Source organism: Astyanax mexicanus, chromosome 9 (genome assembly GCF_023375975.1).
Source record: "Astyanax mexicanus isolate ESR-SI-001 chromosome 9, AstMex3_surface, whole genome shotgun sequence".
Taxonomy (NCBI): Eukaryota; Metazoa; Chordata; class Actinopteri; order Characiformes; family Acestrorhamphidae; genus Astyanax; species Astyanax mexicanus.
The window spans coordinates 41383158-41406246 of record NC_064416.1 but is presented as its reverse complement, the minus strand read 5'-3'; the positions used below and the strand labels follow the sequence as shown (position 1 = coordinate 41406246).

The 23089-nt window shown below is 39.2% G+C and overlaps 1 protein-coding gene across 3 annotated transcripts in view; it reads right to left on the bottom strand.

The window, feature by feature from the left end:
* Positions 1–23089, bottom strand: part of LOC103026877 (protein unc-13 homolog C) — a 365017-nt gene that overhangs the window by 15627 nt on the left and 326301 nt on the right. For all 3 annotated transcript variants that reach the window (XM_049483498.1, XM_049483499.1, XM_049483500.1), the window contains one exon: positions 22622–22769. In XM_049483498.1, the coding sequence (XP_049339455.1) occupies positions 22622–22769 (148 nt within the window). The remainder of the gene's footprint in view (positions 1–22621; positions 22770–23089) is intronic.

The following is a 23089-nucleotide window of genomic DNA, read 5'->3' as shown; positions in this document are numbered from 1 at the left end:
TTGATTTTTGCCTGCCCTCTGAGAAATTACAGGTGAAGCCAGAGAGCGTTGAGTACTTCCTGAATATTTTCCTGCACCTTCAAAAAACTTGGACCTTCAAAAAAAAAAAAAAAATGGAGAAAACTGCTACAAGAAGAGTTACGTTTGGCTGACTCACATTGAAACAGCTTCAGCCTTTAGCTCTTCAGCTTAACAGTGGAGTCTTAGTTTCAGCAGTGAAACTGGTGAAGTGATAAGCATTAATAAAGTTGTTGATTAGATCAGAAAAAATCAGCTTGTTTGGGACATACAGCACTGCTACTGGACAACTACACAACAGAGGGGTGTTCTGAAACTTTTGACCGGGAGTCTGTGTGAGTATACATTAAACAAATAGAGAGTATAGAAAATATTTATATTCAGCTAACTCAGCTATTTTTTCTTTATATTGTACATACATATATACATTATTTTCTGAATTAATATATTTGAATGATTAACTTTTTTTTTTTTGCACTCATAACCACGTTTAAAGAAAATGTTCATAATAATAATAATAATAATAATAATAATAATAATAATAATAATAATAATAATGGCTCTATTGTTTTGTATTTATTTCAGGTTATTTGTTGTTGAATAGCTCCTATTCCAGTGTATTAATATATAATAAAGATGTTTATGAACTCACATATACTCATACTTATTTATGCTTACTGCGTGTACACTGTTTCTGTTTGTAGAATAATATATTTTTTTATTGTTCTATATAGTATTTTTGAGTAGTTTTTTGGAAATACAGGATGTAAATCAAATCTAAATGTCATTAAATTAAGAATTAACATTACGAATGGTCGTTTGTCATGTAATAATTGGATTATTACACCTATGCTAACTGAAAGTATAAAACAATAACAATAATAACAGTAGACGTCTGAAGGGTGAAGAGTGTTGTGATGGTCCTTTGGAAAGCTGTTAAAACAGTCACTAGGAAGTGAGGGGGGTGTGATGTGTGTTAGACCTCATCCTGATCAGGGTCATCAAGCAAGCAGCAGACTAATCACAGAGGCTATCAGCAGGTCAACTACCACTCAGGAGGAGCTGAAGGCTTTAACTGCAAACGCTGGAGAAAACACACAACCACCAAAACATTCAGACTAAAGAAACAGTCACGGCTTGAGGCTCCTCAGGGCTGTTTTGGTTTTAAAGAATTCTTTTTAAAGGAAATTTGAAACATTTCCCTTCATTTAGCCCGAACTCATTGAATTAGCTATTATTTGCCTGGTGTGTTTAATTTCTTTAGTTTGGTTTTCTTTAGTTTTGCACCACAAACCATGAATCCATTCATTGGGTCAATTCATTGGTTAACAGCTTGCAACTGGTCAGTAGCAATGGAAATACACTGAGCTTTGGATTTTAAAAAAAATCAAGTCTTTCTTTGTAGTAAAGCAGTGCTGGAACAGATTGTGTTAGAACTAAAAGTGAAAGTTTTTACTGCATAAAAACCCATATTTTATTAATTGCACTGTAAAAATAAAAAAGCTGAGAAAACTCAAAATATTAAGGCAACTTACTGCACTAGATTCTTGAGTTTTGAGACCAACTCAGTTTTTTAAGTTTTGAAGAAAACCACATGCAGTTGTGCCAACCAGAAATCTTTAGCTCAGATCATTCGTTTTTCACATGCATTGAAACTTCAAATATAAAATCTCACCAAATTCAAAATGTAATTTGTGTCTTTAGTTGGCCTGATTTAAGTTCTACAAAATTTGTTTTGCAAGTTTTGCTGAGTATCCTTTAGGACCAACTAAAAAAAAAAGTTGCACAAATGAAATTTTTTACATAAATCAAAAGCGGGTGCAACACTATATTTTTGTTAATTTAACATAGCAACTGGGTATTTGGAATTTATGCAGATTTTATGATTATAACATAACCACCTTGTTGTCAGGCATGGCCTCAGCAACACAAAATATAGTAACTTGCTCTTACAGCCTTCAACACAGAGGCAAGGCAGTTACTATTATATAACACATATGCAAATTCCAAGTGAAGGCAGCTTGTGGAAAATGCAAATAGCGTGATTAACATCAAGTGCAAAACCCCTGCAGAATTGCTCCGTAGACCCCAATCAAAAAAAGGTGTCAAACTGAGCATGTGCAGTAGTGCAGAGTGGTTGGTTTGGCCTTGACTAGGGTTCAACTACAATTAGTACATTTTGACAACACAGATTATTTAGTTAGACCAACTTTTAACAAGAAACTTAATAAAGTACGTTGGGGTGATTTGTTTGCAATATTTTAGGGTGCAATTCAGTATTTCTCATTCAGCTGACTTAAAAATCACAATAAGCAGAAAATTTTTAAGTTTTATTTTTTACAGTGTGCCAGCAGTTGTGTGTCTCTTTACGGAAATTGAAGTTTGTGCACGCCTTTCCCGAAAACTACTGGAAACTAACTTGCTACTGCGGAGAAGGGGGTGGAGTCAGGCAGCAGAGCCAGGTCTAATTAGCATATCAACAGCAGCATATACACAAGCATTGTATTAACCAGCAGGAGAAAACCACTTCTTTTTCCTTTAGATAAATTGCAGTTGAAGTCAGAGTGTGGTGAGTACTATTTTCTACACTTTTAAAAGACTGGACACTTTTTAAGAGACTAGAGAAAACTGGTACAGGAGGAGGTCTGGCTGACCCACATAGCAGCACCTTAAAGAAGTAAACAAAGCATCAAAAAACATATGTGGGTAAATGTGCTACAGGATGCTATATAAAACTTTAACTTCTTTTGACTCTACCATCGTAATAAAGCTTAAGGTAGTTTTGTTATCCTTTTTGTCATACAATATTCAGGTTACCAAACAAACTTTAGTATCAGACAAAGATAAACTGAATAAATACAAGAAGCAGTTTTGCTGCTTTGCTGCTTCAGGACCTGGACAACCTGCTGTAACTGATGGAACCGTGAATTCTGCTCTTTACCAAAACATAAAAAAATCCTGAAGGAGAATGTCCGTCCATCAGTTTGTTGTGACGCCAGGTAGTGAGGAGTGACGCGAGCCGAGTTAAAAGTACAAACAGGTTTATTAGCAGGCAAGCTAACAGATACTGCTAACAGGAAAGCCAGGCAAACAGCGGTCTCACTGATACCAGAAGACGTAGTCAAAAATACAGTCCGAGTTCGAAACCGAGAAACAGTCCAACCGTACAACAAATCCAATAAGGGCAAAACAAAAGACATAAACCGATAATCCGAAAACAGGGTCGTAACAAGAAAGCAAAAACAGAACATAGGAAAACGCTTAGTATGCAACATGAGTCGACAATACCTCACGGTGTTTGTTTACAAACGGATGCCTTAAATACAGGAGCTAGACAAGAATGAACCGGAAGTAATTTAGAACACAGGTGAATCAGAGCGTAACGCGATTGGGTGAAGGTGAAAGGTTATTATTGATGTCATAACCAGCGGAATTCTGAGAAATGGAGTCCGGTAGTGTGGAAGGAGAACAAGGCTGCGTGACATTTGTACCCTTACGCTCAGGTGTACTTGGGTTCTGCAGCAGGACAATGATTCAAAGCACACAAAGAAGTCTGAACAGTAAAATAAATAAATAAATAAATAAAAAGTTTTGGAGTAGTCTAGTCAAAGTCTGATTGAGATGCTGTGGGTGATTTTAAACAGGAGGTTTATGCTGACGAATCCTCTAATATGTCTAAATTAAAACAATTCCGTAAAGAAGAGTGGAACTAAATTCCCTCACATGCCTGAAGCGCATCCTCTTTCCAATCTAACATCCTATGAATCCCCTCTCCTCCCTTTAACTTAGGATGTTTTTACAACAGCACTATTTGTTCCAGTAAGAACGAACTCTGGTTCATTTGTACCCTTAGTGCGGTTTATCTGCACAGGTATGAAAACAGTAATTACACTCGGGTGTGGATTAAAACAACCGGACCGAGAACACCTAGAGAAGGTCCCACATAAACTTTGGATCGGTTCGCTTGTGGTGAGAACGTAATTAGGACTCGATCTGACCCAGCTATTAAATATAGTTCGTTATTTATTTTAGCTAAACTCCGCAATTCAGGCGCAATTCAAACTGATATATTAGCCAGATAACGCTAATCACCACAGCTATGAATAAACGCTGTTGTTTATTGGTGCACATTTTGGTGCGTTTAGGTTTATGCCTGTGTGAAACCAAACCAAACAGATGGAGAAACGCTCCAAATAAACAAATTTATCAACTGATTTGGACCAAAGAAACGAACTACAGGTGTCAAAACCCCCTAAGAGGGGACACACTTTCTATGACAAGCTGAAGCTGCAGGAACTCCAGCCCTTCTTGGAGTTCTTTTCTCCCCTCTTGTCTTTTTTTTTCCAAATAGCCAAGCTGATGAAAAATCATACGTCTATCCTCTGTTCTCATTGCTGCATTTTACCGGCGTTTAGTCAGTAACATAGAAAATAAAAGTTTTGCGCGGAAAGCACAATAACGAGGGAGTTGGGACCTATTTTGCTTGCTGTTTATGGCTGTAAATTTGAACTGTGGGACTTGAAGATCTTCGAGGAATTTTTAAACATGAAAAAAGCTATAAAAAATAGGTAGAAGGCGTGAGCATGTTTATATTCTTAATAATTCTCCAGTGCCTGTTTACTGAAACATACCATCAGGTGCCTCAGTGCGTGCAGATATATACACTTCCTGCCTGGCTCAATAGAAGCAGAAAACACACACATACACACACACAAAACACACACCATACACACACCCACACACACATATAAAGATGGCACATATTAATGTACCCTGCCGGGAGAGCAGGCTTGTTTATATTCTGCCCGATCCGTAATTACCCAAACAAGCCGCACTTATTATAGCCCATCACAAAACAACAGACGGATTTATAGAGATGACAATCAAATACGGAAAAGGGGAAGGAAAATAAAGCCGCACACAAATTAAGCTGTGGGTCAGGGGAAATAAACACAGCCCTGCAGTGCTCTGCTAGTATTTTTACACTACATTATGAATCAAATGTACACAAAGCAGAGCAGCGTGTTTAAACAGTGTGCACCTGCACGTCAAACACAGCACGAAATGTAAAAAAATCTAATCTAATCAAATCAGGTTTATTTAAACAGCACTTTTTTTTTCTTTTTTTTTTTTTTTTTACAACTGGTGGTTTTGCAAAGAAGCTTCACAGAAATGTGGGAGCAGAACAGAGAATCAGACAAAACATTAAAAATACAATACAGAACCTCCAGTGAACAATAGACACAAAGAAAGAAACTCCATCAGAGCTGTCGGAGGAAGAAACACTGGGAGGAACCAAGACTCACATGTACCCTATATCATACCTGTCAAGTTTTGAATTTAAAAATAAGGGAAATTTTCCACCGCCTGCTTCTAGCTGTCCCACCAGCCCAACCGAGGTTCAGTATCCCTTACATTTTTAAACAGGTTTACAAGAAATCTAAAATAACCACACTCTAAAAAACAGAGGTACGATATGAGTACTTTTTTGTACACTCTTCATAATTGTACCCTTAAAGGTACAATATTGGTCTTTACAGGGTCAGATCTGTTCCCTCTGAAGTACAAAGTAATTTCTAACAAAAATAAGTACAGATTTGTACAATTTAACCACCTAAAAGGGTACATTCAGTATTCTGTATCACTGCACTAATAAACAATATATATTTTAATTGCACATTTTTTATTTGAAAGCCAGACAATTTTGGATCATCAAGTTTTTGAGCCATGTTCAGGATGATAATGTTTATAATCTTTATAATCTTTACTGCCACAAAAACCATGGGTACAAAAAAGACTTTTTCACTGAAAGGTACTTTTTTGTACCTCAGTATAAGGTACAGCCCCAGCGACAAGCTTTGTACTCTTTTAAGTACAAATCTGTACTTATATTTCTTAGAGTGTACCCGTGAACCACTTACAAACTACAATTAGATATTTAGAATCTGATAGGTCTACCTTTGTTGACACTGAAATGTTATGTACATTCCTACATATGCAATTCTTTTAATAGAGCCTAAATAAAACCCTTTTCTAGATATTTACATGAAATCTCCACTTTTTTTTTATTTACTTTTTATATATATATTTTTAATGTAATGGATTTAAAATTAAACAAAGGGTGCATCATCAGTGAATCCATTCCTTAATAAAGTATGCAAAACAGTACGTCAACGATGTGTTCCATGTAGCAATGTAATAATGTAAACTATTCACTTGTTTCTAAATTGTTATTTTGCCTTTTATAACACACTGAAACAAATTATTAAAAGAATTAATACATATCAGTCCTAAGGGTCTACACAATTAATACTCTTTAATTAATACTCCTCTCTATGATCAGTCCACTCCTGATCAGTTCAGTTAATTTCAGTCCTCTCCACATGTTCTCTCTCTCTCTCTCTCTCTCTCTCTCCAGCTCAACCATCTCTTCTACCCCTTCTAAATAATAAATTACACCACAGTACTTAAAACGATTTAATAACAAATCTTACTTAATAAGATTTCAACAAATTATAACAACTGACAGTTCCCACACCGGCCCTTCTCCTCGCGCCGAAAACCAGCAAGCTAATTGGCTGTTTCCCCTAAAGGCGGGACTTTCTCCTTGATCCGGCTCCATTTTTGGTAAGAGATTTCCCATTCCCACAGTGCCTGTATTTTTTATGTTAATAGAAAACGGGAAATTTACGCAAAAAATACTAATACAGGAGGACGGCGGGAATGAGCAGTAAAATACGGTAGTTTCCCGGCCAAAACAGGAAAGCCTTGACAGGTATGCCTTGTATAATCACATATACTAGCAAATGTACTATTAAGGCTAACATATAAGGGGGCACCCATCCTCCTCTGGTCAGACAACTTATAAATGAATGTTAAGTCATTAATCATCCACAGGGGTTTACAGTTTTTCCACATTGTATACACATAAAATGTGGAACTATGCACACAAATCCAAAAACATGAAGCTCATGTGTCGACATTGTGACTCCAAACTGCTAAACTCTAACGCTAATTCATGTAATGGGGGAGGCATGTGAAGACATCCACGCAGATGATTGCCAAAGATGGATTTGCCATGCAAGGCGTTTTCCCCCCGCTGTTTGGCGAGGGAGAATATTGCAGTTGATGTAGATGAGGTCTTCTTGCCTGACCGAGATCAGAGGTCTGATGAACAGTGATCTGATTCTTTGCATTTTGCAATAAATACATTTTTGTTTCCTCTTTGTGTGTAAACTGATTTTCCTCATCATGTTTCTCATTGTACTTACATAGGTGAAAATTACAGTTTTGCAACAAACTACATACAGTAGATATAGCTTACATTTGTGTAGTACTGTAAATGGGGGGTCCTACACCACACCAAATAAATAAAAATAACAGAAAGCCAACATATTTCCATGGACTTGTCTGCATTTGAATTTGTACAGCGGCCTCATGAAGTCAAAAACACAACCAAATACTTCTGATAACAGTGCTCTGAATTTATCTTGTCAGTGTTTATTTGATGCTCTGTAAGAGATAAGCATAAAATATCTGTGTGTGTTGTTTTGGTGGAAGGAATCAGTTTTGCTGGAGATTTGTAGAGTTTCAACAAAGCAGTTAATCATTTTCAGTTTGTGTTTAGAGTTTTGAGACACTGAGCCAAGTTTCTAGAAATGCGTTTAAACATTTAGGAAAAACTGTAATATATTCAGGTGAATATCTACATCTGCAGTGGAAGCAGAATTTCCTATTTAGAGTTTATATAAACTCGGATGTAATGGGCAGTGGAGACTGAGTAACTCGTCTGAGGCAGGTGGAATGCACTGGGTGGCGAGATCCTGATCTGTGGTGGGTGACCACAATACAACACAATAACGTTGGGACAGATTTTTGGTTCAATTGAAGTGTGTTCTGTTACCCAGTTAATTTACAGATCTATACTACTGTATTTTCAACGTGTTCAATTCCATCACCCAGATCATTTATAGATGCCACCTTATTCCACTGCAATATAATACAAGATGAACAAGGAAAGTAAAGAATAAAAAGGTTCTCTTAAAGTGAACTGCTACACTGAGCTGCTGGATGCCTACATTTCCTTCAGGATCAATAATAAAGTCTCTGTCTGTCCGTAAGTCTATATACACTGCTCAAAAAAATAAAGGGAACACTCAAATAACACATCCTAGATCTGAATGAATGAAATATTCTCATTGAATACTTTGTTCTGTACAAAGTTGAATGTGCTGACAACAAAATCACACAAAAATCATCAATGGAAATCAAATTTATTAACCAATGGAGGCCTGGATTTGGAGCCACACACAAAATTAAAGTGAAAAAACACACTAAAGGCTGATCCAACTTTAATGTAATGTCCTTAAAACAAGTCAAAATGAGGCTCAGTATTGTGTGTGGCCTCCACGTGCCTGTATGACCTCCCTACAACGCCTGGGCATGCTCCTGATGAGGTGGCGGATGGTCTCCTGAGGGATCTCCTCCCAGACCTGGACTAAAGCATCCGCCAACTCCTGGACAGTCTGTGGTGCAACGTGACGTTGGTGGATGGAGCGAGACATGATGTCCCAGATGTGCTCAATCAGATTCAGGTCTGGGGAACGGGCGGGCCAGTCCATAGCTTCAATGCCTTCATCTTGCAGGAACTGCTGACACACTCCAGCCACATGAGGTCTAGCATTGTCCTGCATTAGGAGGAACCCAGGGCCAACCGCACCAGCATATGGTCTCACAAGGGGTCTGAGGATCTCATCTCGGTACCTAATGGCAGTCAGGCTACCTCTGGTGAGCACATGGAGGGCTGTGCGGCCCTCCAAAGAAATGCCACCCCACACCATTACTGACCCACTGCCAAACCGGTCATGCTGAAGGATGTTGCAGGCAGCAGACCGCTCTCCACGGCGTCTCCAGACTCTGTCACGTCTGTCATGTGCTCAGTGTGAACCTGCTTTCATCTGTGAAGAGCACAAGGCGCCAGTGGCGAATTTGCCAATCCTGGTGTTCTCTGGCAAATGCCAAGCGTCCTGCACGGTGTTGGGCTGTGAGCACAACCCCCATCTGTGGACGTCGGGCCCTCATACCATCCTCATGGAGTCGGTTTCTAACCGTTTGTGCAGACACATGCACATTTGTGGCCTGCTGGAGGTCATTTTGCAGGGCTCTGGCAGTGCTCCTCCTGTTCCTTCTTGCACAAAGGCGGAGGTAGCGGTCCTGCTGCTGGGTTGTTGCCCTCCTACGGCCTCCTCCACATCTCCTGGTGTACTGGCCTGTCCCCTGGTAGCGCCTCCAGCCTCTGGACACTACGCTGACAGACACAGCAAACCTTCTTGCCACAGCTCGCATTGATGTGCCATCTGGATGAGCTGCACTACCTGAGCCACTTGTGTGGGTTGTAGAGTCCGTCTCATGCTACCACGAGTGTGAAAGCACCACCAACATTCAAAACTGACCAAAACATCAGCCAGACAGCATAGGTTCTGAGAAGTGGTCTGTGGTCCCCACCTGCAGAACCACTCCTTTATTGAGTGTGTCTTGCTAATTGCCAATAATTTCCACCTGTTGTCTATTCCATTTGCACAACAGCAGGTGAAATTGATTGTCAATCAGTGTTGCTTCCTAAGTGGACAGTTTAATTTCACAGAAGTTTGATTTACTTGGAGTTATATTGTGTTATTTGAGTGTTCCCTTTATTTTTTTGAGCAGTGTATATCTCTATCTTATTCCTGATACTGTTTATCATCTGTGTCTATAGCAATAGCTAATTAAGTTAGTTAAACTGCATTTACTTTTATTTATTATTTATATTTACATTATTATTTTATTCTTATTTATATTATTTATTATTGTTGTTTTTATTGAACTATGTAAAAGTTAGTTTTAGCTTGATTTTAACTGTTTTTGTTGTATTAATTTGATCTTCTTTTGATCCTAATGTGGTAGGCCCCCTGGGGTTAGGGGCATGACCACTGTGACCCGGAAGGAGGAAGCTCACAGAGATACACAGACACGGGGAGTAAATGAACTCAAACGTACCTTTATTTTAAATGCCCTCCACCACACCCAAAAACAACTCAAAACGAATGCCCCGGCGCTACCGAGAGCCGCCGCTCCACAAGCCCCGGTGCTATCGGGCGCAGCCTCAGCCCTCAGCTCCCCAGTCAAAGTCCCCCCAAATGATGACGGAGGCTGAGTATATATGCCTGTCTCAACTGACGGCTCAATCAGGCCTCATGCGGGCCAGCTGAGACAGGCATGGCTTTGCGCTCTGGCGTGGGGCGGACCCACAACTCCCCCGCCTCCTCACGCCACACTAATTTCTCATCAACTAAACCAAGTTTTATTATTATTATTTAATATTCTTTTTATTCGCATCTATTTTTATCTTTTTTTCACTGTTATTTTAAAATGATTAGATGTAGTTATTATTTTCTGTCATGTGAATCCCTGTACTTGTAAATGCTCGGCTACGTTGTAAATGAGGGCTGCCCTCAATGTACTTCTGAGTCAAAATAAAAGACGATTAATTGATTGATTGATGATTACTTTTATATCGTTTCTCGCCACTTCTTACTAATGGGGCACTAGTGTGAACAAGTGTAAACAAGCAAGCAACCTGTAAAGCAAGCAACCTACCTCCCTGGTCCCTTATTAGGAACACTTCCTGCTCCTGGAGATCTACCATCCAGTAGGCTAACACAAATCCAGCACAACTCAATTTAACTGATCAATTCTGCGCTTTCCTACAAACATTTGCAGGTGGTTTGAAATGCGACTCCAAACAAGTTTGTAAAGATATTTCCCAGTCTGGAGTCTTCATTGTGTTTTTTTAAATCACTCACAAGGCATTAAAACAATGAGCTGATCAAGTCCAGAGTGATGGGAGTGCAGGGGTCTAAGAGGAGCACCAAGGGAGCACCCTATTGTACGCCCTGCGCAAGGCACATGGTGATGCTCGTTGTTATCTTACACCTCGTCAACAGTCTATTTTCATGCCTTGCGCATGCGCCCTTAAAATAAAGAGAATCAGAGTTCATCCCTGCTTGTAAAACACACACATGGACACCCTGCAGAGATGCAAACCTGACTTTTAACTCAACAGAATAAAGAATAAAATAGCATTGCTGTTCCCTTAAATGAGCTGCTGGTGTACCTTTGAATCATTAGCATGCATGTCAGCATGTGCGCATGCATCCTCTGCTGAGAAGCACAACAGCGTTGCACTGTTAAGATACAAACACGCCAAAGTCAGAGCTTACCTGCTACTTGGGAATGATGTTATATCTAAAACACACCCATGATTAATTAAGAGAATTAGTACATGCCTTTTGCGTGTTTCAAGCTGCGCAAGGAGCATTTTTTTGTGCCCTCATGATACCAACGAAACACGACATGCCCTAAATCAAGCTATGTGCTACCAGTCTACAATAGACTGCTAAAATAGGGCCACAAAAGTTAGTTACTGACACTGACTTTGTTGTCACACCAACCCGTATCCGTAAGTTTGTGATGTCCAGACATGCAAATCCGATTCTGGTCACTTGCAAATAACAGTGCAGCCAGTCATCTCAACAGATCTGATTTGAGAACCAAATCCCATTGGTCTGCAGTCAGAACATACTGCTGGGGGCGGTAATTAGATGGATCAGGTGGGATTGATTAGTGTCTGGAGCTGGAAGAAGTAAGCTGAAAGGTAGCTCCCCTGGAGCAGGGATGGTGACCCCGGCTGAAGCCTTTCATCAATGGTCAGTTTCAGACCACAGAGCTGCACTTGGCTGGATATTCTGGAGGGGGGTGGATTCAATCTCAATTTATCTGGTCAACAGCAGATCTGTAGGTGAAATTGACCAGTGATGAATGGGGTGGAGGGCAACTGATAAACTGTGCAGTAACAGATGGGCAGAAAGGCTGTAAAAAAGTAGAGCTGTAAAAGGTAGAGAAGTGCACAGTGAATGGAGAAATGCTAGACAAGATTAAGATTAGGAAACAGGGCTTTTAGAGTGTTTTTTCCACAGATACACAGTTTGTAATGGAATGTATGGGTCTGGTTTCTTTAGTACGAAAAGCAAAGCATACTTAGACCCTATTGTACACCCTGCGCAAAATGCTCATTGCTATCTTACGCCCTGCCAACAGTCTATTTTCACACCTTGCGTCTGTGGCGTTCAAATAACAGTTTAGGAATATATCTACGCTGATGGATGTGGTAGTCTGGAAATAAGGTGTTTTCAGGTACATTTTTGGAGCGTTAGTATCTTGGTGGTGAAAAATACAGGTGCGCCACTGACTGAACAAAACCTTGACAACAGTCAACAGTCAGACACCCAATCATATCATAGCTGCAGCACGCAAATCCAGCTTTTCCATAAACAACAAACAGAATAAATAATAAAATAACATTACTGCTCCCTTATATGAGCTGCTGGCATATGTTAATAGCGTGAATGCATAGGTCAGTATTCTCTGCTGAGACACGCAAAAGCACTGCACTGTTAAGATATGAACACGCCAAAGTCAGAGATCATCTGGCTCTTAAAGGGAATAACAACTGGCACACTGGCACAAGCTGTGCAAGGCCTATTTTTTGCACACTCATGATACCAAAGACACACCGATACATGCTAAATCTAGACGCATGATGTGCAATTGGAGGATGATTGATAAAATGGGGCCCCTAGGCTTAAAAACTGAGGAATCTATCTGCTAAGTGGCTAGCTGGGCTAGTAGAGTCCAGTTTTGCAATGCTAATGCTAATGCTAATTCTGCTAATGCAGTCCCATCCAATGAGAGCCACTGATGAGAAACTGTGCATTTCCCAGTCCTGATTAAACTAAACAGCAACAAACTGCCATCTTCCTAACAAAATGTACTTTTTCCCCAAATCATCTCTTCATGATGCCGCATGGCCACCTGTGGAAATATTTGATCAGATCATGTGATTCTACTTATACTTGTATGCATGACTCGACACCGCACAGTGAGGGATGTCACCTTTGTCATTGTGATGTCTGTGTTTGAGCTTTTTTAAAGTCATGTATGCAGAAAAAAACATTAGATTATGGCAGAAGTTAAGGGTCAAACTTGGTGGTGTGCTTAATTTGCGTAAAAAAAAATACGCGTTATTGATTATTTTCCATTGTAGATTCTCACTGAAGGCATCAAAACTATGAATGAACACATGTGGAGTTTTATGCGCTTAACAAAAAAGGGTGAAATAACTAAAAACATGTTTTATATTCTAGTTTTTTTTTCAAAATAGACACCCTTTGCTCTGATTACTGCTTTGCACACCCTTGGCATCATTCTCTCTATGAGCTTCAAGAGGTGGCCACCTGAAATGGTTTTCCAACAGTCTTAAAGGAAGGAGTTCCCAGAGGTGTTTATTAGCACTTGTTGGCTCTTTGTCTTCTTCACTCTGTGCTCCAGCTCACCCCAAACCATCTGGATTGGGTTCAGGTCCGGTGACTGTGGAGGTTCAGCTCATTTTTTGTTAAGTATAACATGTGTTCATTCATAGTTTTGATGCTTCAGTGAGAATCTACAATATAAATAATCATGAACATAAAGAAAACGCACTGAATGAGAAGGTGTGTCCAAACTTTTGGCCTGTACTGTACATTAGCGCTTTAACGTTGACAGCCCTAGTATTATTATCTCATTGTTAAAATCTAATGATATTAAAATGTTTCTTAGTTATTAGATGTTAGGAGTAACTATGAACACGGAAGAGGCTGATCACCCTTTTTAAGATGCTGGGAAGATCGATATCGACTGTCATGAGACATTAAAAAGACCTTTGGCATTTTTTCTCCATGAGCCAATTCCAATCGCCATCAGCCCTTTCCTCCTCTCCTCTCAGAATTCCATAATGGCAATTTATTGACTTTCCAGACGACAACCGTCAGCGTTTGTTTGGACGTTACCCTTTTGTCCTACGCCACTTCCAGGCGGATCCAGGAGAAAAATGTCAGAAGAGCCAAACGAGAGCTGGCAGCCAGACGCTCTCTCAGATGGGGACGGCGGACGTCAAGGTAAGTGGTGAGGAAATGTGTCCTTTTGTGTGATTGCTCTCAACCTTCAGGCCTGGAGGAAAACGGCGAGGAAACGGCGAGGAGCGTCTGCTGACTCAGAACGTGCCGCGTAAATGAATAAATATCGAGTGATCCGGCTGACTTATGAATCAATCAAGGTTGAGTTAACTCAAGTGTCCATGTTAATTCACCCCTCGACCCGGTGGAATAAATACTGGACCTGATCGATGTCTGAGGGGTGAAGTATGACAGCGGGGCTCTCGGCGCTGAGGCTGAAACACACCTGTCGACGGTCATTTTCCTGTAATGAATGCTGGCACGTGTGTTATTAGGATGTGCACTGTTGGAACATTGCTGTCTATAAATACCCTGATATTTTACAACAACGGAACAGCAGCGTGTGGATCAATCACAAAGTGTTACCTCACTCAACACTCAACCCACAACTGCTGTAAAGGCTGTGAGGTGTTATCTTGTGAGTGAAGATGAACACTGGCTGTTACGTGTCAGTGCATATGTTCTTTTTTGTGTTTTTTTTTTCCTCTTCCCTCTTCCTCTTGCGTTTTGGCTGTTAAGTTCTAGCAGTCCTGCTTACCTGTTTGAGATATCTCACACTCTGTTGCTTTCCCCACATGTAATAGGGGTGGACGGATCGATTTAAAATATGGATAGTATCGATACCAATGTTGGTATTGGGTATGGATCGGTACTTGTGTGATGAGATCGATTCTTAAGTTTCAGTTTCTCTTCGGTACAATTCCAGGTATTGACAGAGTGACCGACTGAACTAACAACACACTGTTCTTCTCTCACTTCACTTATGCTCAATTAGCCCACTCCCCTTTTCACCCCAAAATAATACAATAATCATGAAATAATTAAATAATCATGAAAATTCAAGTTTACATTCAACGTTGAATATTGATGATGCAGTCACCTAATACATTCTGATACATTGCTCTCCCCTTCACATAAGTAAATCGTAGTAGTAAAAAGTATCAGTATCGGTATCAGTATTGGCAATAATGGATTTCTCTGCCTACCCACAGCGATGTGATTTTTCCGGGTTGGGTAAGTCCTGGCTAGGCAGGTTTACTGTTTTTTTCTTTTCTTTGGCACTATCCATTGTCCACCTTCGCCTGGCGGAGAGTAGTTTATGCGTAAACCATAATAATACGTCCATCCTTTTTTAACCAATCTAATGCATACTGTATTTAGCTTTTCCGCTGTACATTGTATTTACGTCTCGGTACATTTTATTGTCTTAAATCACCTGCATCTTTAAAAATAATAAAATAATATTTAAAGATTTAAAGTTAAAGGTTCTTCCCTTCCATCCACCACCACACACCTCATGTTACTCTCCTCTGCCCCTAGTTACATCTGAGGGAAACAATACACTGGCCACTGTGTTTATGGCAAGGCAATGTGAATTATCCCATTTTTAAGAGTTTGAGAAGGGGGTGTCAAATGGACAGGACATGTAACAAGACACTTTAGTTGAATGCTTTTCCCAACCAATAGAAACCCAGAGTTATGTAGTCTAGAGAGTGTAATCTTAGCCAAGTTACATCAGCAAGTTTAAAAAAAAAAAAAACAGAAAGAGGATAACACCCCTCTATTCACAGTATCACATGTGTACCATCCCATAAACGCATCCTAGAAGACATCACCACCCACAGTGGACAGCTTAGTTGGTGCTAATAATCATCTGGCAAGAATTGTCCATGCAATCCGAAATCACATCCACATTTAACACAGGAGACATAAAACACATATCCCACATATTCTTTAGCTCGCACAAAAGTCATGGGAAACGTTGCATCAGTGATCAAAGGCTCAAAGGATGAAAGTTTGTATCAGGCAGTGCAGTGTTTGACAACTCCAGTTCTCTGGAAACTGCTGCTGTGCCTCTTGTGCTGTAATTCAGCTCATCAGCTAATTACAGGCTCTTCATCAGATAAATCAGGTGCGTTAGAGCAGCAAAAACATGCAGGTTTTAAAGGAAAGACAGAGTTCTCACTGTTAGGATGCACTTCTATATGAATGTAGGACTCACACTGAACATGTTAAACCTGCAATAATAGTGAGAATTCAAGAACTACAAATGAACTACAGTGTTCACCAAAAGAACTCTTCTTTTCTGGTTCTTGAACCAGTTCTATTTGGGCTTATAAAAACTGTGGTGCTTTTCAGCTAACCAGTCTGCAATTACACCAGCTAAATACTCTACCAGTCCATAATACAGTTACTTCTTCCTAGTGCTCCCTTCAAGTTTCTCCTGAAATTCTAGAGAACATCAAATAGACATAAACAACTCAGATTTGATTCTGTGAACTTTGATTTGATTAATGTTGTGAACGAACGTTCCTGGTTCCAGAACGCGTTTTTGTTTGTGTAAACGCAAAATTAAATTACGTTTTTTAAACCAGAACAATGCTGGTTCCACATCGGTGCTTTGTGGTGGAAAAGTGCTAATAGAGAATTTTAGAACCACAGCGTAAGCTTAACAGACTGATAGTTACTGTTAGTGCAGGCTGAAGCGCACAGCGAGCTGTGCAGCTTGAATTAGGGCATTTCTTGGTGTCTTTGCTATCGAAACAGCAAGAAAAGTACACCTTGCGCAGCATAAAGCACGCAAAAGAAGCGTGAGTGGTGCACCTGCGTTGCCAAGATAGCAATGAACGTGTGACTGCTGACTGTTGTCAGGGTTCTAATCAGTCAGTGGTGCACCTGTGTTTTTTCGAAGCTAAGATAACAATACACCAGAAATGTACTATAACACACCTCACTTCCAGACCACCACACCCATATTCTTTGTTTAGGCTGTTTGAACAGTGCAGGTACAAGGCGTGAAAATGGACTGATGGTGAGGCGTAAGATAGCAATGAGCATTACAACTCGCCTTTGAGCAGGGTTTAGTGAGAATTCTATAGTCCATAAAGCTCTTGTTTTAAATCCATGGAGTTTTTAAAGCCTGTACTGAGGCACAGAGGCTTCATACGTGTGTGAAATTGGCCTGATTGGTCAGAATGGGCAGCAGTCTTTATCTTACTGAGAAAGCCTGACTGACCGGAGCTGGACCGGAGCTTTAGCCTCTGCATACGGCTTCCCACAAACAAACAGCGCTCTGCCTGACTGCACACTCAACTAGCCCGCAGGCCAGACGTCCGTTAGTCCGTCCACTTCAGCTCCAGCCAGCTGAAAAACACCTGCGGCCGCCTGCGCTCCTCCGATCGGCGCGCTCCCCGAGTTACCGTACCTTTTTACATGCTCTGAAAACAAACACTTTACAGCTAGAGAAGAGATACGGGGTGATGGGACGGGAGTGGAAAGAAGAGAGTGAGTTTTGTGTTTGTATAAAGTGGGTCAGTGAGAGAGAGAGTGAAAAAGCTCTCTAAACCCCGTGGTCAGATCCAGAAATTTAAAAGAATCCAAAAAGAGCTGCTTTAAAATGAAAAGAGAATGAAAAGAAAGAAGAAAGATGAATGAAAAATACAGCCCTCATCAAAAGTTTAGGAGCACTATGGCTTCTTTCAAGTCAATTTATTTAGAATGATTTTTTTACTTTAAGGTAAGGCTATTTCTGATATTTTAAACATTAATACAAAAAACTAAACAACTAATCTGTATGAAAAGCTGAATGAGAAACAGCACCACAGCTCTTTTGAGGTGTTTCGGTGCTCATAGTGATGGTGTGAAAGGACCTCTAGTTTAATCAGTGTAAAACATAAATCAAAGTCTACAAGAATTCTAGGAGCACATGGAACATTCTACACTGTAAAAAGTGAAGCATGGAGCTGTTCATTCAAGCTAATAAATATGATTGAACACATAGTACAATTATTGACTTTATTGTGAAACTCAACCTTTTTGAATTTTGATGTGTCAATTTTGATTCAGACTAAATTAATTACAATTCTGAAGGAAATAAACTAAATGTTTTGGTTCCACTGAAATCATACTCGAAGAAAAGAGATAAGGATGTAATATTTTTAATTTGAATCAAACATGAATTGCGCATGCACACTGTGGAGCACGGGAGAAGTTGTAGAGAAGTGCTTCAGAGCACTGAGGGAGAGAGGGAGAAAGTGCCTGAACGCGCTCGCGAGAGAGAGAATGAGAGAGGGAGAAAGTGCCTGAACGCGCTCGCGAGAGAGAGAATGAGAGAGGGAGAAAGTGCCTGAACGCGCTCGCGAGAGAGAGAATGAGAGAGGGAGAAAGTGCCTGAACGCGCTCGCGAGATAGCAACGCATGCTTATGGTATTGTGGCGTCGGGACTGGAGGGGGGGCGGAAGGAATTATGGGAGCTCACCCTGTTGGGGGAAGTGGGTGTTTTTCTGCGTGTTTATGTTACTGTTTATCCCAGAGTTTCATGTCATGTTTTATTATCACTGTTCTAGTATTATTCATGTAGTTATCAGTTATGTGGTTGTTTTGTGCCTCACCCTTTGTGTGTTTTCTGTGTGTGGGAGTGGGGTTAGCTGCGTTGGAGCTGTAGTTAGTTTCACTCTCAAAAGTGGAATCCCATGTAAATCCAGCTCTTAGTGTCCTCCTCAGAGCAAAATAAAAAGAGCAAGAGAGCACTGAAACGAATCTCGCTGGTAATCCGTCCTCTTCCACGCCACAGTAACTTCTGGAACTTCTGAATATGCTGCCATGTTTTTTTTTTAAAGTTCGGATCAATTTAAATGTATTAGTTTGGTTCCGAAACTGAAATGTAAAGAATTTAACTTGGATCAAGGTGAATAATTAATATTGGGTCGAGTGAAGTAATATGGTTTATGTCAAAATAAAATAATAAGGTTGTAACAATTGACTTTATTTAGATTGAGTGAAGTCAAATAGTTTAGATGCAACAAATGGACATCAATTTTTTTAATTTGAGCAGGGCTACACTTTTTACAGTGTAGAACAGCTTTTAACCAGAACTAGAAGTAGAGCTATTGCAAGAATTCTACCATAAGAGAGAGAGAGAGTGATAGAAAATCATAGGACCACACAAATCAGAAATGTATAAGTTCAGAAGGACTTCTACTATCATAGTCAGAATTTTAGCACCACAAAGCTTTTAGAATTAAAGGCTAGAGACTACTATCACCTCTAAACTTACACGACCACAGGAATAAGTCTAGAATAAAACTTAGACTCTGTTCTTTTATCATTTTAAAATCATTTAAAAAGAATCAAACAATCAATCAACCTTAAAACATTGAGGGTGATCCTCATTTACAATGTTGGTGAGCCTTTATAATAGCAGGATTGAACACATTTAATAGTAATTGAGAAATAATAAGAAATAAATAATATTTGGTATTACTATTTAGTATTTAATATTTAGAAATAATAGTAAAAAATAACACAAATTTAAAAATTACTCATTTTAAATCAACATTTAATAAAATAAATAAAAAATAATAATAATAAAATATATATATATATATTTTTTTTTTTTTTTATATATTTGTCAAACAGAAAATTCTAAAATACCATAAAAAAAAACAAAATTGACACATAAAAAGGTAAAAATGTGTAAAATATAAAATAAGTAAATAGATAATAGTAAAAGTAAAGTAAAATGTTACAAATGATAAGCTTTGACCTGATACATGCTGTCAACTACACACACACACACACACACACACACACACACACACACACGCTCTCTCCATCAGTGTATCTGAAGCTGAGCTTCAGTGTGAGCGGAGTTCCTCCGCAGTGGCAGAGCATGGTGATTTGTTTTTGACCGCCTGCTTGTTTGCATGAGCACAGATCAAAGTGAACGATGTCCGCGTTTGAACGCTGTCGACATTTGCAATTATAATGCTGAAAAGTTGGAGAGGTGAGAACTCCTGCTGCTGCTGCTGCTGCTTCAGACGCTCCCCATCTAAACTAAACTGAAGTGAACTGCAGCGTGTTCTCACCAAAGTCAGAAAGTGAAGTTTTGGCCGAAAGCCACGAGACGCTATATTTAATATCCAAAAATAAAAACTCACCCATAAACAGTGTTGGGCACGTTACTTTGAAAAAGTAGTTCGTTATAGTTACTCGTTACTTCTCCAAAAAAGTAACTGAGTTACTAACGGAGTTACTCCACTATAAAAGTAATTAGTTACCAGTAAAAGTAACTATCGCGTTACTTTTTATTATTCGCCCGTCAAAAAAAGGAAATCAATTATGCATTTACTATTATTATTAGAAAAATAACAAACGAAAATGAACCCAAAATGTTGACAAAAATATAATCTAACGAATTTCAAAAAAAACAAAACGAAATTCTTCACAGAACCAAAGAAAATTACTAAAAATTGTAATACTGAAAAAAACGGAAAAAACTGAAAAACGCGTCTGGGGATGAAATTAAACAAACCAAGCCACACTCAAATGAAATATGTAAATATAAAGAAAACAAAAGAATGGACAAAAACAACAATCTAATAACCGTTAAAATGGTATTAATATAACAGCTTCACCAAAAGAGATTGCAGCAGCAGCACCACAAAAACCGGAGCAGCTAAAAAGAGCTTAACGTCCTTAATTCGGAACTTGGGCTGTCCACGGCAATCACTGAATTAATTAGAGTTTTTAACGCCGTTACTCCCAACACTGAACATAAATAACATGCCTTAAAGCGTCTGACAGACCAGCAGCGCTGTTTACAACCTCAGAAATGATAAACACATTAAATGACTAATGGTGCAAACATTGACTTTCTAATAATTTATCATTATTGCTGTTTGATTATAAGCTTTACGATTAATCCAAATCAGCATCGATACACAGAGACACCTCACAGTCTCAGCACTACTGACCTCTCTGAGTGACCATCGCTTACTACAACTACAGAAAAACACACACACACACACATAGAAACACACACGCTGAAACACAAACAAAGCTGCAAGAATTACAAACAGCTCCAATCTCTCAAGTATGATGAATTGTAAACATGCCTGAATTAATGGTAATTGTTGGATTACACACACACACACACACACACACACACACACACACACACACACACACACACACACACACACACACACACACAGATACACCATGTATCCTGGTCAGTCATTACAGGTGCACAGTGCCCACTCACATGCTTTATAGCCCATTTTTTGCTCATTTTGAGCTGCAGAAGGGGTACTTTTCCTGTTGTTACGATAGCAAAGGCACACTGACAAGGCCTAAATCAAGCTGCACGATGTGTGATTGACAACTTGCATATACAGCTCTGGAAAAAGAAATAAGAGACCACAGTTTCTCTGATTTTGCTATTTATAGGTTTATGTTTGAGTAACATGAACATTGTTGTTTTATTCTATAAACTACAGACAAACATTTATAGAAAATGAAAAATGACTGAAATAATAAAAAAAGACGCAGAGCTTTCAAATAATGCAAAGACAACAAGTTCATATTAAGTTCATATAAGTTTTAAGAGTTCAGAAATCAAAATATTTTGTGGAATAACCCTGGATTTTAATCACAGTTTTCATGCATCTTGGCATCATGTTCTCCTCCACCAGTCTTACACACTGCTTTTGGATAACTTTATGCTGCTTTACTCCTGGTGCAAAAATTCAAGCAGTTCAGTTTGGTGGTTTGATGGCTTGTGATCATCCATCTTCCTCTTGATTATATTCCAGAGGTTTTTAATTTGGTAAAATCGTGGAAACTCCTCATTTTTAAGTGGTCTCTTATTTTTTTGTCCAGAGCTGTAATATCACTAAAATATGTCCTGAAACATCAGTGTCTTGGAATAAAAATAAAAATAAAAAGTCAGAAACTTTGCATTGTTTTGTTTGTTTGCTTGTTTGTTTTGTATCTCTTATTACATCCCAAGGTTTTCTGATTTGCGGACATACTAATAGCATCCTAAAACGATGCTTTAGGTTTCTAATTGCTGCATTGAAAAAAACGTCCATTGGTGAAAACAGACAAAATATATGTAAATTTAGACATATGTGCTTATATTAAGCTTAACAAAAGCTCTGCCAATGGGGTAAGCTAATTTTTTTTGTGTAAGAATTCTTTTAAAAAGTAATCATTGCCTTAAATTTGGAAACAAGAATTGAAATAACTTTAACTTATTCTTCAATAGTTCAAATTACGTAAAATAGGATGACAAAGTTAGACTGAATAAGACCATTATTCCAAAAATAAGCGAAATAATCTAACACTTACAATGCTTAAAGAGACAAAAAGTCTTATCAGAGAAGAAAATAAGATCTATTGCCTTAAAAATCGCAAATTTCACTTGCTAAGATTTATTTTTTTGCAGTGTGCCTCAGGCTGATATAAATCACCATGTACAATAAAAAGCTCAGCTCTATATTCTATATATATATATATACACTATATTCTAGCTACCACAGGCTGATTAAAACATTATTAATTAATGAGAAACAGATAAGAAGCCCTTTCCAGTTGAACAGGCAGCAGGTTGAGGTTACACCATACTGTAAAACACTGTGGAGCACCGTGGAGAACCTGCGAGAACGTCTCTAATCTCCACCTGCTCTCAGTGACTCATTGCCTGCAGCAAAACGACACAGCACAGGCCTTACCTTGAGAGGTCTGGGTGCATATATATTTCTTGATCAAGGCATCTGTGGGTTGGGTGTAAAGGCTGAGCGCGTACTTCAGGGACTTCAGTTCGGGACTTTTCTCCAGGAAGGTTTTCTTCAGGCCATTTCCTCCCGCGTGGAAATATTGCTGTGAAGGAGAGAGAGGGCAGTGGGTTAGCCGCTGAAACGTGGGTAAAAAATGCAGCTTTGGCTCGCTCTCAAGGGCACTGTGTTTCAACAGCTGAGTAAAACAGAGCTATAGGGGTTGAACAATGAAACTGAAACACCTGTCATTTTAGAGTGGGAGGTTTCATGGGTAAATTGGAGCAGCCTGGTGGCCAATCTTCATTAATTGCATTATTGCACCAGTAAGAGCAGTAAGAGTGTGAAGGTTCAATTAGCAGAGTAAGAGCACAGTTTTACTCTAAATATTGCAATGCTCACAACATTATGGGTGAGATACCAGAG